General features: G+C 43.0%; 1 protein-coding gene across 1 annotated transcript in view; it reads left to right on the top strand.

Annotated features, from left to right (window-relative positions):
• Window positions 1–11690: 11690 nt before the first annotated feature.
• Window positions 11691–15727, top strand: part of RRM2B (ribonucleotide reductase regulatory TP53 inducible subunit M2B) — a 37426-nt gene continuing 33389 nt past the window's right edge. The window contains exon 1 of the mRNA XM_077943942.1: window positions 11691–11922. Within this exon, the coding sequence (XP_077800068.1) occupies window positions 11875–11922 (48 nt within the window). The 5' untranslated portion in view covers window positions 11691–11874. The remainder of the gene's footprint in view (window positions 11923–15727) is intronic.

Genomic DNA, 15727 nt, shown 5'->3' with positions numbered 1-15727 from the left:
TGATTAGCATCAATGTGTTTGAAAGATATAAAACTTATATATCACCTTAACCTCTGTATGCACATGATGGGATTGATAAAATATTAAATGAGAACAAACTAGGTATGATTAGGACATTTGAAACCCTAATTGTGAATTTATTTTTAATAGTTACTGAAATGAAAATATTTAAAATAATGCACAATGTCTTAAGTCTTCCTAAATCAAGATTTTGGTTAAAAAATACTTTTAGTAATATTAAAAACAGATTTTTTTTTTAAGTAAATCATAAAATGGTTCTAAATGTAAAATAAAGACATGTAAAATAAAGTTCTCTTTTGGTCTTGTTTAGTGTTTAAATCTAACAATTGAAAACAAATTTAGGAAGAGAAGACCAAGGATGAACTTTACTGAGTGTTTTCAGAGTTTGCTACTACTATTTTTTTCCCTAAATCATCTGAATACCAAGACTACCCAGAATAATGGATAACTGGGGCAGACTTGAGAGGGTATTTTAAAGGAATGATTTCACTAGTAGCTGCCCCCAAACAACATCCCTCCCATAAAGCTACTATTTTTACATGTTTAAAGGTAGTCAGCAATTCCTATATTTAAACTCAAGTTGAGATAATCCCTTGAGGCAGTAGTTTCCATGCGTCTGTAGTAAGATTCAGTTGTAGAGTCTGTTAATGCAGATTCTTAAGCATTCCTCATCCTCTTGCCTCCTTTCTGATTCAGTGAGTCTTCGGTAGAGGCCAGAAATCTTCGTTCAGATTATCCCAGGTGATTGTGAAACACTGCCCAAAGAATATTTCCTTTCTATTTACAAATATAATGTCCTGCTGAAAGCTCCTGAGAGACAAACCTTTCCTACTGACAACTACTTACCACCTACGGAAAAGTACATCTGTTGAGAAACTAGTCCTAGGTTGGATTCTTCCTCCTGATAAGGGGCTGGTGGAAGTGCTTTCAATAGACTGTGCTTGGGTAGTGAATGAAAATATTTTTACTGTTTATATCAACCTATATAAGTAGGCATAAACATAGATTATTTAAACACCATTTGATTACCACAGAAGTGATAGTTTTATGAAAAACAATAGGAATGTATTTAAAATGTGACTTTTAAATTTACCTCAAGGTATCTTGGATTAAACAAAGTATCTTCTGTTTCTCTAAATTACTTTTATCATAGTACTTAGTATGTGCCATGCATCTTGTTGAGTGTTCCACATATATTATTTTACCCCATAAGAAAGAGACTATTATGATCCTCAAGAGGAATGGAGACACAGGTTAAACAACTTCCGCAAAGTTACACAGCTAATTAGTGCTAAAGTGAGGTACAACTCCAAGCATTCTGGAACTTGTATATACTACACGTTGTGCAGTACTATTCTGTGGAAGCTATAAGTGAGTTGATCATAGGATAATCAAACATTCCAATGAAAGTCCTGGCTGCATTATGAAAAGGCAGTAATTCAGACATTTTTGCTAAATATTTCTAAAAAACACTTTTGTCCTGCGCAATTATCCCCAAGGATAACAATTTGAACTCTGATAATATGAGAACTGTCTAAAATCATCCATGGTACCTTAAAGTGAAAAGCTAACTTTTTGTTCTTAAGTTTTCTCATAAGGTATAAAGAGCTGCTTGCTCTAAAAGGGCAGATGTGTGTTTCGTGGGTAAAATAACTCAGTTTTCTAAATCTTTTTCAGACTCTATTTCTAGCTGCTAAACTTTAAATCAGTGTTTAAACTTTCAATCAGCTACAGGCTGACTTTGATACAAGTAGGATCTCTTCAGGAAAAACATTACCAGCCCATGTACTTGTATCTGAAATGCTGTCTTCAATGGGGAAGATGAAATTTGGCTATTTATGATGTTTAAATGCATTGTGATTCTCTGGCAAGCTTATGGCATGGTTCTGGTTAGATGTGTTTTGAGTTAGCCCTAAGAAACTATCTGTAAACAAAGTGCCTCAGGCTCCCAGGTAGCCGACTACGTTTTTATATGTTCAGTTTTGTCTAGTGAAATCACAGGCACTGTTACTACCTGTAGAAATGGAAGGCTTATATGACAATCACCTTTAATACATTTACTTTTTAGTACCTTTATGGAACAAATACCTGAATTTGTGTTGTTTTCTTAAAAATTCTGCCTACATAAAAACAGTCATAGTGATCCTCAACTACCAAGAAACAGGTTGGGGTATGGAAGAGTGAGTAAAAACAAAACAGTCAACCGGGCGACGTGGCTCACGCCTGTAATCCCAACACTTTGGGAGGCCGAGGCAGGCGGATCACGAGGTCAGGAGATCGAGACCATCCTGGCTAACACGGTGAAACCCCATCTCTACTAAAAATACAAAAATTAGCTGGGTGTGGTGGCGCGTGCCTGTAATCCCAGCTACTTGGGAGGCTGAGGCAGGAGTATCACTTGAACTAGGGGTTCGGAGGTTGCAGTGAGATGAGATCACGCCACTGCACTCCAGCCTGGAGATAGAGCCAGACTCCGTCTCAAAAAAAAAAAAAAAAAAAAGTCATAGTAACCTCAAAATATAGGCACTGAAGTCCAAGTACAGTGATTAGAAGGAGAGGGTTTAATTCTTAAGAGTTTTTGATCATCAGGTTCCTGCTTTAACACAGACCAGAAATAGCAAAATTAAGATCAAGGAAGCTAGAAAACATTAAAAAACACAACAGAATTAAGCCATTTAATGTAGAAACATTTGGTTAGCACCAGGTCTAGAAGTCTGAATACTGCAAATATTGCGCCTGCTACATAAGGATGACATGCCATCAGCCTTACCCAATTCAAACATAGCACTCAAGGCTAACATTTACTTTACGTCAGGATAGTTATCCACTCAAAACTGTTCTATATGCTCTGGAAGAAAGTGGAGAAGCATGCATTTAAAAAGATACGTCCAATGTTGATAAAGTTTAAGATGTTAAATTCTGTAACCTGAAATACAGGGCCTTGATCAAAGTAAGCATTTTTTTTTTTTTTTTTTTTTTTTTGAGATGGAGTCTCGCTCTTTTGCCCAGGCTGGAGTGCAGAGGTGCAATCTTGGCTCACTGCATCCTCTGCCTCCCAGGCTCAAGCAATTCTCGCACCTCAGTCTCCTGAGTAGCTGGGATTACAGGCACTCACCATCATGCTGGGCCAATTTTTGTATTTTTGTAGAGACGGGGTTTCACCATGTTGGCCAGGCAGGTCTTGAACTCATGACCTCAGGTGATTAGCCCGTCTCGGCATCCCAAAGTGCTGGGATTACAGGCGTGAGCCACCGCACCTGGCCCTCACTCATAATTTTTGAATGAAAGAATTTATTTATAAAAGGTGCCAAATACCTGGAACCACTATATTACCTATAATAAGTGCATCAGTAGAGCACTATATAGAAAAGCTATGGTCCTTGACTTGCATGAGATGTACATTTTCTTGATCACATGAACTTCTTGGAAGCATTGTAAAACACTGATTCTCTTATTTTTAAAATAAAACTTCAGCAGATCTTGGGACACCTGTTTAAGGGAGGCAAAAACTAGCCAAGTTTAAGGTACAGCAGCTGAAGTGTTTAAGTGATCTGAGAAAGTGAAAAAGAACTATGGTTTCTGGGCAAATTTTGGTCATTCTGTACTTTCCCCTACTGCTAATGCCCTAAACCAATGCAAGTTAAACAGTAACAAGAGGGCCCCTGCCCTCCCACAGCTATGACTTCACCTTAACAGCTTCACAGATATTCCAACTCTCACCACTCTTGGTCCATCCATGTACTATCCAAAACTAGTTTACGTGCTCACTGTCTGACTTCTCCTAGTGACCCTCCACAATAGCAGAGGCTATCAGAAACTCTATCCTTGTTCGCTTCTCTTAAGCCCAGTGTGTACCACAATGCCTGGTCAAAAAATCATTTATGAATCAGTAAATTATCTAGTTCCCATATCATATTCCATTCAATTCCCTCTTTACCCCTATGTTCATATTAACCATCAAGCCCTACAGTTACTAAATATTGAACTCTTGAGTTAATCTACTTCTCTCCACATCCACATCCACCACCTTCTACCTAGATTATGTCAGTAGCTTACTAACTGGTTTCTGTTTGTTTTGTTTCCTTTAATATGTAGAGGCAGAACAAGTTCTAAAATGCATATTAACCATTTTACTCCCTCACCTGTTTAAAATACACTGACTTTCCACAGATGGCTATGTAAAATGAAGTTCAAACTCGACAAGGCCCTTCATGATTGGTATCCTGCTTTACAGCCTTATATTTACTTGCTATCTTGTTATACTGAAAGACTTGCAGTTCCCTGGTAGGTTATGACCTCTGTCACCTTGGAGACTGTATAAATACTGCTCCCTCTGACCTTACTGCCCACTCTCCATGGCCCCTCATCTTGGAATGGTTAGTTCCTATTCATAATTCAGAATCCGGTTTACCCACCTCTTTGAGGTGCTCTCCTTGACCTGCCCTCCACCCTCCACCTTGACAAAGCTGTCTTACTTTCTTTGTACTCCCTCTGAATAATGTGTCTGCTTGATTTCCCCTTCTACTCTGTAGGTTTCTATAGTGTAGGAACTCCATCTCAATTACCTTTTCCTCTACTCTAAGTTCCTTTAGTGTAGGAACTGCATCTCAATTACCTTTTCCTCTACTCTAGGTTCCTTTAGTGTAGGAACTCCATCTCAATTACCGTTTACTCTAAGTTCCTTTAGTGTAGGAACTGCATCTCAATTACCTTTTCCTCTATTCTAGGTTCCTTTACTGTAGGAACTCCATCTCAATTACCTTTTCCTCTCCAGTGCCCAGTAGAATGTTAAAATTCATTCAATGGATTCAAATGACCAACTTCAATGCAATTTAGGAACATACTGTTGTAACTTGTTGATTTTATCTCACCTGGAACTCTGCACCTTTGAAGTGTTGTCTTATTATCCAACTCTTATGACCCAAAACTCCTGTCTTTCCAATGCTCTCACACTTATGAGTAAAAGAAAATTGCCTCACTTCTTTTTTTCTGCATTTAGCCTAGACATATTAGCAACTTATTGTGAAATAGTTAAGAGGGAAAATGTTCTTTGTACTGAACTTGAAATTTTTTAGAAAAAATATATATTGCTTGCTAATTCTTTTGCAAAAACTACTTTACTTACTATTAATGTGAAGGGTTGCTAAGTATGGCTTTCAGGTTGTCACAATTGGATCAGATCTACGGCTGAGCCCATCAGTTCTGAACCACATAACTAGAAACCCCCAATTGGATTTCATGAGAATCATGATCTTGACATGTCCAAACAACTCACTGTCTTCCTACTAAGACTTCATTGGCAAAAGGCACTGCTAACTGCCTAGTCTCTGGATTAGAAACTTGTAGTCATTGACAGGCACAGTGGCTCATGCCTGTAATCCCAGCACTTCGGGAGGCTGAGGCAAGCAGATCACCTGAGGTCGGGAGTTCGAGACCAGCCTGACCAACATGGAGAAATCTCGTCTCTACTAAAGATACAAAAATTAGCCGGGCATGGTGGCACATGCCTGTAATCCCAGCTACTTGAGAGGCTGAGGCAGGACAATTGCTTGAACTCAGGAGGCGGAGGTTGCAGTGAGCTGAGATCGTGCCATTACACTCCAGCCTGGGCAACAAGAACAAAACTACATCTCAAAAAAAAAAAAAAAGAAGAAGAAGAAAAAAAGAAACTTATAGTCATCCTAGAATCCTCCCTCTACCCTAAAGTCCATATCCAACCACTGATCAAGTCATCTTGAGTACATTTACTTAACTCACATGCACGGATTCTTCTTGCATTCCTCACTACCACTGCCTTATTTCAAGCTTGCTTTATCCTGCACTTGGCCTATTCCAATTAGCTCTAAACCAACCTAACTCCAAAATTCTCACCTTCCTTCACACTGGAGGCCTTCCTGAATTATAAAAGAATGGCTCATTAAATATAGACCTGTTTAGTGGTTTTCAAACTAGGGTTCAGGATCTGCCAATTTTCCACAAGCATCTTATTTTGATTCTTAACATATATGCAGTATCTTGAATTACCTGGTTAACCATTTATGATGGCACTTATGTCAAATAGACAAAAATTTAAAGAATGGAATTTAATATGTAAATGACACATTTGTTCCTTATGAAAGGCAACTGATAAAAAGAGTTATAGAAAAAGTTATCTATCCCATGGCTAGGATGCAAAAAAACATGCTTCATTAATGGTCACTATAAAATTCACACTGATGCAATATAGTTTTAGCAAAGCAACATCATCATTCATTGCTTTTGGTTGCAAACTGGAATTTTATCATTTCTATAGTCTTGTTTGTATTTAATTTATAAATCTACTTTTAGTTGTGTAAAGCTCCAAGAATAAGGAGTTTGTTACTGGTCTTAGGTTTGTACATACTTAAGTAACAATACATATGTAGTTTAAGTCAGTATCAAAGTGGCTGTGTTGGCCGGGCGTGGTGGCTCAAGCCTGTAATCCCAGCACTTTGGGAGGCCGAGACGGGCGGATCACAAGGTCAGGAGATCGAGACCATCCTGGCTAACACGGTGAAACACCGTCTCTACTAAAAACATACAAAAAACTAGCCGGGCGAGGTGGCGGGCGCCTGTAGTCCCAGCTACGTGGGAGGCTGAGGCAGGAGAATGGCGTGAACCTGGGAGGCGGAGCTTGCAGTGAGCTGAGATCCGGCCACTGCACTCTAGCCTGGGTGACAAAGCAAGACTCCGTCTCAAAAAAAAAAAAAAAAAAAAAACAAAGTGGCTGTGAAAATTTTTTTATTTAAAAGGGGTTGAGGCCAGGCACGGTGGCTCACACCTGTAATTCCAGCACTTTGGGAGGCCAGGGGAGGCCCATCACTTGAGGTCAGGAATTTGAGACCAGCCTGGTCAACATGGTGAAAACCCATCTCTACAAAAATTAGCTGGACATAGTGGCGCGTGCCTATAGTCTCAGCTACTCAGAGGCTGAGGCAGGAGAACCCCTTGAATCTGGGAGGCGGAGATGGCAGTGAGCTGAGATCACGCTACTGCACTCCAGTCTGGGCAACAGAGTCGAGACTCTGTCTCAAAAAAAAAAAAAAAAAAAAAAAAAGGTGTGGGTGTTGAGACATCAAGCTTGAGAAATGGGTCACCGGGCGGATCACAAGGTCAAGGGATCAAAACGACCCTTGCTAACATGGTGAAACCCTGTCTCTACTAAAAATACAAAAAATTAGCCAGACGTGGTAGTGCGTGCCTCTAATCCCAGCTACTCAGGAGGCTGAGGCAGGAGAAACGCTTGAATCCAGAAGGCAGAGGTTGTAGTAAGCTGAGATTGTGCCACTGCACTCCAGCCGGGCGCCCAAGCAAGACTCCGTCTCAAACAAACAAACAAAAGTTAGTATTGATGGCCCATATGCAAAGGGAAGTGCATTAGACATCACCTTTTAATGGGAGGTGTATCCAAGTTCTGGAACAGCATATGGTACCAGAAATAGTGTATGGCCATTTTTGGAAAATAAAACATGCCATAAAGTCCATATGAAGATGCAGAATCCTCTTACTCCTTGAGATCTTTCAGTTGCACACGTTATTGTTTTAATTTGCTCTCCCAATAACTTTGAACATCCTGGGGGAAACTCATCCAGACTACACTATTCTAAATACTGTTGTGTGTTTTTGCTATGTTATTTAAGAATATGCAATTCTGCCACAGAAATTGAGAGAAACTAAGTATGGGAGCAAATGACTTGTTAGACATAATGAAATTTGTAAGATGTATTATGTATAAATAAATAATTATGCTGTGAGGCATGTTAAAAATAGGATGAACGGAACATATGTGTATTGAACATACACAAAAATAATGGAACACATGAGAGTTCCATTTTTAGATTAAAAGGGCTGGAAAGACCAAGTAAATCTTTTTTTTTTTTGAGATGGAGTTTCGCTCTTGTTGCCCAGGCTGGAGTGCAGTGGCGCAATCGTGGCTCATCACAACTTCCGCCTCCCAGGTTCAAGCAATTCTCCTGCCTCAGCCTCCCGAGTAGCTGGGATTATAGGCTTGCACCACCACACCCAGCTAATTTTATATTTTTAGTAGAGACGGGGTTTCTCCACGTTGGCCAGGCTGGTCTTGAACTCCTGACCTCAGGTGATCCGCCAGCTTCGGCCTCCCAAAGTGCTGGGATTACAGGCGTGAGCCACTGTGCCCAGCCCCCAGTAAATCTTAAATATTCATAAGGGAATGATCATGTTACTGCCAGATTGACAACTACGTTATCCCTAAATCAGCCACTCACTGGTGAGATCCACTCTGGCCCCACACGTGCTCTGTCCAAGAAACACAGATACCATCCATAACTGCTCAGTAGGTTTATTATAACTGGTTATAAATCCAGTTATAGCTGGAGTCAGGTTCCAGCAGTTCTCCAAAAGAAAAATGTGTGCTGGCTCCACCTTCTACCTGCTGAGCACTCTTGCTCATCCTCACTATGGTCCTCATAGTGACCATATGGTCCTTCCACCAGCAAGGAAGGCTGATGCATCAAACAGTACATGAACATTAAGATTCAGACGGCATAATCCTTCCACTCTCTCCCCTTCCCACATCCTAACCAAAATATGTTAGTCCCCTCAATCTCTTTCCCCTTGCTGTTATGTTTTAAAATGATTTAATAGGGTACAGCTTGTATGCTTGTTTGGCACAGAACTGACAACCGTTTTGTGAAGTGGCAGCTAAGAAGACTGGCTGACGGAAAGCCCAAGGAAGGAGGCAAGATCGAGAACAACAATCCTATTAATTTGAAAGTGGCAGGGCAGAATGGGTCTGTGGTGCAGTTTAAGATTAAAAGGCATATTCCAGCTGGGCGCAGTAGCTCACACTTGTAATCCCAGCACTTTGGGAGGCCAAAGCGGGCGGATCACTTGAGGTCGGGAGTTCAACATCAGCCTGACCAACATGGTGAAACTCCGTTTCTACTAAAAAAATACAAAAATTAGCTGGGTGTGGTGGCAGGCGCCTGTAATCACAGCTACTTGGGAAGCTGAGGCAGGAGAATCACTTGAACCCGGGAGGCAGAGGCTGCGGTGAGCCAAGATCCCGCCACTGCACTCCAGCCTGGGTGACAGAAGGAGACTCCATCTTTAAAAAAAAAAAAAAAAGGCATATACTGCTTAGTAAATTAATGAAAGCCTATTGTGAACAGGGTTAGGCAATGAGGCTGATCAGATTCTAGACTTCATGTGCAACCAATCAATGAAATAGACACACCTGTAAAGTTGGAGAGGGAGGCTAAAGATACAATTAATGTGTTCCAAGGACAGGAGGTCTTGACTGAAAAAGGAGTCTGCTACTTTAATACAGAACTCTGTTCTTAGGTACCAAGAATGCATTTTCATTTAGAAAACTGCAATTTGGTTCCACCACACCCTGACTACTATAATTTTCTCTATCCTTTCATTTTCCTCTTCCCCATTACTTTATTGTATGTAAAGTATATATTAGTTACAATGTAACTATGTAAACAATTAAATGTGTAACTACAAGATCTCTAGGAGTAACAGAATTCTACATCTTCATATAGTCTTTATGGCATATTGTATACGCCATAGTTATAATGCATAAAAGTGTATTGCATTTTTTAACCAAATGGCCAGTGTTATCTTTTGATCCACATCAAATGAAGACAGGATGGGGGAAGAAATATGGTTTTGTGAAGAATCCCTTCTCCATTAGTGCCATGCTCATTGAGGTCTTATCTTTATATTCGTTATTTTGCTCCATTTTAACAACAACAACAAAAAACAACCCACACATAAAACAAACAAAACACCATAACAGTTTTTGCCTATCTTCTTCAGTTGAAGAATTGTAATGTATTTCGTTTACGACTGCAAAGCCAAGGACATTTGTTTTGTTTTGTTTTGTTTTTTGAGACGGAGTTTCGCTCTTGACATCAAGGCAGGAGTGCAATGGCGCCATCTAAGCTCACTGCAACCTCTGCCTCCCGGATTCAAGCGATTCTCCTGCCTCAGCCTCTCAAGTAGCTGGAATTATAGGCATGCGCCACCACGACCGGCTAATTTTTGTATTTTTAGTAGAGATGGGGTTTTGCCATGTTGGTCAGGCTGGTCTTGAACTCCTGGTCTCGAGTTCCATGACCCTCTGGGATGGCCTGACTTGTACGTGGAAGCTACCATTACATCAAGGTAATTTCCCACCTCATAAGTGTTTTAACAAGTAATATATTATTAAATTCACACAACAACCTTATGAGGAAGGGATTATTATTCTTACCCTATAGATGAGAAAGCTGAGTCTCAGAGAGGTTGACCCAAGGTAGCATGGCTAACAAGTGAGGGAACTAGAATGCATGCCCACGATGATTCTTTTTCACCAAACTCATTCATGTTTGTATCATGAACGCCTAAACATGATGCCCGACACACAATATTGTTTGATGACATTAAGTGAATGAATCTGATTATTTGCCAAGTGGCCTATAGTAAATTGAGACTCAGTTGCTTAGTAGAATCTATGTGGCTATTAAAGTTCACAGATGAAAAAAATTTCACTCAGCATTTGACCCCAGTAGTTGCTTTAAGAAGGACTGTCTACCCCCACTCTATGGCAGGTTTGAGAAAGAGCTTTCGGCATTTTCAACGCTTACAGTGAGATCTTGATCCTATTTACCATCCTTCAGCCATCCACAAAACAGGTGCATGCTGTTCGGGTCACGGCAAGATCCCGTCAGTCTTTCAGCTTCAAACTACTTAAATCTCTCTTCCATTTTATTTTTGTTAGACCAAACTATTTTTTTTCAAAAAAAATTTTTTTTTCAAAATGTTTTCCTGACTTTAGTAACTTGTCCCTCTCCCCCTCACTCACCCGCATTGACACACACACTTTCCCCCAGCCACTTCCCCTTTTCGGTTGTTTACGCACAAAACCAGCCAGCCCTTTCCCTACCGAAGTGTTTGGCGGTGTAGCTGCCCAGTCCCTGGCGCTTCACACAGCAACAGCGCGTTCTCTTGGCCTCCCGCAGTGTCTCAGGACAGTCCGGGCTAGCGCAAAGCACCGTGTTCCTGGTGCACCACGAGGGTGAGCTCGGGAATCTCGAGCCGACCTGCAAGACACCTGCCGCACCAGGTGGCTAGAACCCGGGGAGGGCGAGGCGAGGTGGGACCGGGCGGGGTGGGCAGGGAGCCGACTCCCTCACGGGGCCGGCAGTAAAAAGAGACCGCGAGGGCTCTAGGCGATCTCCTCAGGAGTGGGCGCCCGGAGGGGGCGAGCGGAGGAGGCGGGACCGATGCGGTGAGGTGGGGCCAGCTGGAGTAGGCTGGGCCGTCCAGAGCCGGCGGCGTCCCTCAGGGGAAAGCCGGGCGACTGGGCGGTGCAATAGAGTAAGGCGGGGCCAGCGGAGGCAGGGAGATTTCCTTAGGCCGCAGGCGGGGAAGTGGGGCTGGCCGGGATAGGCGGAGCCCCGAGGCAGGGGAGGCGGGGCCTGCCGAGACTGGGAGAATCCCTAAGGCCGCAGGCTGGGAGGCAGGGCGGGCAGAGACGGGGAGGATCCCTTAGGCCGCAGGTTGGGGAAGCGGGTCGGCCCAGGCGAGGAGATTCCCTTAGGCCGCAGGCGGGGAGGCGGCGCTGGCCGAGGTTAGGCGGAGTCCCGAGGTGGGGGAGGCGGGGCCAGGCCGGCGCTGGGAGAGTCACTCGATGGACCGGCGAGAAAGCAGGGCCGGCGCGGCGGGGCGGGGCCGGCCGGGTCCCTAGCGCTGGGGGCGGGGCGGACCCAGCGGACCAGCGGACCACCTGCGGCCTGTGGTAGTTGGAGGTAGCCTGCTTAGCTCAGTTCCTTCGGCGCCTGTAGCTTCGGCGGAGTCTGCGCGATGGGTGACCCGGAAAGGCCGGAAGCGGCCGGGCTGGATCTGGATGAGGTAAATGTTGCTGTCGCTTCTTCCCCCTCCCCGCAGACACGCCAGCCCGTTAGATTGCAAGTTGCAGGACCGCTGTAGGAAATGTTATTCGTCGCGGTCAGGACAGGCCTGTCCGCCCTCCCTCGCCGCAGCCTGGTTTCGTAGTTGCGAGCGCCGAGGAGGCCGTCCCCGGGGAGGGCGGAGGAAGGCGCTGACTTTGGGTTTGCGTCCCGCTCCGCTGCTCTGCCCCGGAGCCAGCCAAGGACGACGCTTGGAGGCCTCAGGCCGGGGTGAGACTTACCCCTGCGTTTATCCGCCTCACGCTCTCCCACCCTCCTTCCCTGTTTTGGAGCCCTGGCTAGGGAAACTGAGGCAAGGAACGAGGACTGTGGCGGCTCTGCTGGAGAGGTGCATACCATTTGGGATGGAGAACGCGTGTGGAAATTGACACAGGTGGATGGGGTGAAGATGACACGTAGAAGGGGATACGAATTCCTCATGACCTCCTCCCAATGAAAAAATCAGGGTAGGAGGCCGGTTTTGCTCTGGCCCGGCTCCTTAACTAACTGAATCTTGGGGGTCACTTTCTTCCTTTATACAATGGAAGTGATACTTCACAGAGAATTAAGGAAAATGCTTTATGCAAAGTGCCAAGAAAGTTGTAAGTGCTTTTAAGCCCAAGTTGTTCATCCTGTCCACAGATCTTATGCTGATAAAAGTACCTAAAATAAACCAGAATTTGTTAGACTCTAGGATTGTATGGTAGTTTAAACTGTTGCTGTATAATTTTCAAGCTGTCATTTTGTAAATACTTCTAAGTCGTTTGTGAACAAGAGAAATGCTTTTTGTACTACTGGAACCTGTTGCTGTGGTGCCTTTGTTTTAATACTGTGAAGATTTGGAGGAAACAAACGTTTCCACCCCCAAGAGATTCATGCTTGGCCCTACATTTCTTTAGAAAGTTGTAGATTCCAGGTTTGGGATTTTATTTTATTTGACTTGATTTTTGTAAGCATTTAGTAACTAACTGTAAATACCCCTCAAGCATTTTCTTCCTGTTTTTAAACAAATGCGTTTAGTACCAACTTCCTTACTCAAAGGGGAAAATTCAGACTTTGCTGTTTATGCTAATGACACCAGCAGTGATTCAGGCTTAACACCTGGATATTAAACTTTATTTATTACTCCTATCTCGATACAGACCCGCAAAGACAGACAGAATTTTAGATTCAGAATGAATTTTAGTGGTCCAAAAGTTTTTAACTTGAGATGCTGGGATGCCTGAAGCACTTTGTTTTTCTAGATGCCAGAGTGCATACATGATAGGAGACCTACATCAGAGTGACTTGGAGTATTTTGTAAAAAATGTAAATTGCTGGACCCACACCCCAAACATAATGAATCAAAATCTTTTGAGATCTGCATTTTTAACAAGTACTTCAGCTGATCCTGGTACACATATTAAAACAAAAACAAAAACCCCCCACTGTCTTAAAGAGTCCATAGGTAGACTAGAAGGGGCTTTATAAGTCTGAAGTGGTATGTAGATTTTCTATGTGCAGATGTTAATCTTCTGAGAGGCCGGGCGCGGTGGCTCAAGCCTGTAATCCCAGCACTTTGGGAGGCCGAGACGGGCGGATCACGAGGTCAGGAGATCGAGACCATCCTGGCTAACACAGTGAAACCCCGTCTCTACTAAAAAATACAAAAAACTAGCCGGGCGAGGTGGCGGGCGCCTGTAGTCCCAGCTACTCGGGAGGCTGAGGCAGGAGAATGGTCTAAACCCGGGAGGCGGAGCTTGCAGTGAGCTGAGATCCGGCCACTGCACCCCAGCCTGGGCGACAGAGCAAGACTCTGTCTCAAAAAAAAAAAAAAAAAAAAAATCTTCTGAGAAAGGGGTCCATAGTTTTTGTCAGTTTCTCAGAGTTAACTATTGCTAATCTAATTCGTAGTCTATTTTCAAGATAAAGTTTAGGCCAGAAAACATTAAATGGCATGCCCAGGACTCAGTAGTGGAGCTAAATTTAAAACCAAGTTCTTGCACCTGGGCCAGTATCCCATTTGTTCTGTCAGATTTTGTGGGATGAAAATGATACTTACAAGTAGTGTATGACTATGACAACATGCAGATATTTTACAGATGTAGAAGAGACATAAAGGCAAAGAAACAGAAGTGGTAGAATTGGGGCTGGATGAGAGGTAAGAGCCTGGTATGATGCCAGCCTAGACTGGGGCATCATAGATGCTTGCTGGGGAATCTTGACCTAAATTGTTGTCCTGACATGCCCAGGCATATCTCCCAACTGGATGACCAGAAATTGAGTCAGTCAGAAACTGAAAGTACCATTCTGGAAAAGGCAGTAGAATGTCACTAAGGAATGCCTACTGCTAAACTTTATTTCAAATTCTCATCGCTTCACACCTGTGCAGCTACAATAATTTTGTTGTTTCTCTATCTCCTATATTACCTGCCATTCAATCCTAATTACCATTGCCAAGTTAATCCTTCATTAGACCAGTGCCTCTGTGTTACTGACCCTGTACCCCCCAAAAAACTCCCAAAAGGGGCGCAGTTCCTACCAAAAAGCCTGGCCAACACCTTAGGCTGGTGAAGTCTTGTTGAAGCTGCTTTTTTCATGCTAACTGCCACATCTTTATTCAAGTCCTCATTTCCATCTTTGAAATTGTTTCGTTAGTTGCTTGCAAAATCTAGTTTTGTATCAATTAATCCTATACGTGGGTTTCTGATTAGTCTTCCTAATGCAACCTCTATTCATGTTAATTCCCATTCAGAAACTCTCCATGACTATTTGTTCCCCCAAATCTGTGGGGTACAGATTTTCAAACTGTACCCTGCAGTGAACGCCAGCAAATGGGGGCAAATGGGGAGAATTGGAGTATGAGCCTTCCAGACCTCCAAGTGTTTGAAGATCTTTGGCCATAAAATTGATTCCTAACTTCTTAGTCTGATTTATCTTAAAAGTCTGGATCCTTTGCTTTAGCCAAATCACATCATTCCTACTTTTGCTTTTCCTTGTCCTGCATCCATTTCAGTCTGTTTTAATCCCAGCTGGCTCCTCTTCTTTCATCAGCCCTTTAAATATCAGCATTCTCTAAAGCTGTATCCTTAGTTGTCTTGCTACTCTGTATGTTCTCTCTGGATAATCACATCCATTCCCTTGGCAGCCACTAATGGGATCTCCATCACTCCTGTTCTGCAGTGTTATATTTTTAACTGCTTACTGGACATCTTGAAACTGAATTCATTATATTTTTCCTTTCTTTCCTTTTTTTTTTTTTTTTCTTTTTTTGAGCCAGAGTCTCACTCTGTTGCCAGGCTGGAGTGCAGTGGCACCATCTCGCCTCACTGCAACCTCTGCCTCCTGGGTTCAAGTGATTCTCCTGCCTCAGCCTCCCGAGTAGCTGGGATTACAGGTACACGCCACCATGCCTAGATAATTTTTGTATTTTTAGTAGAGACCGGATTTCACCATGTTGACCAGGATGGTCTCAATCTCTTGACCTCGTGATCCGCCCGCCTTGGCCTCCCAAAGTGCTGGGATTACAGGCGTGAGCCACCACACACGACCTGAATTCGTTATCTTTTCTAATGACCTAGTTGACTTTGTAAGGATATTGTGTTTGTAACTTTGTTGTTATCACCCGGCTTGGTGGGAGGAGTTAAACTTCTGTTAAACATCTAATGTGAGAAGCAAAATTTTTGTCTGATTTATTCATTTATTCTCCAGGTACTGAGCACCTTCTATGTATTTTTTATGTCTTGTTATCACCCAGTTACTGGAGCTGGAAACATCAAGGGCATCTT

This window comes from Macaca mulatta, chromosome 8 (assembly GCF_049350105.2).
Source record: "Macaca mulatta isolate MMU2019108-1 chromosome 8, T2T-MMU8v2.0, whole genome shotgun sequence".
NCBI lineage: Eukaryota > Metazoa > Chordata > Mammalia > Primates > Cercopithecidae > Macaca > Macaca mulatta.
Note: the sequence above shows the minus strand (reverse complement) of the source record. Positions and strands in the feature narration are given on the sequence as shown.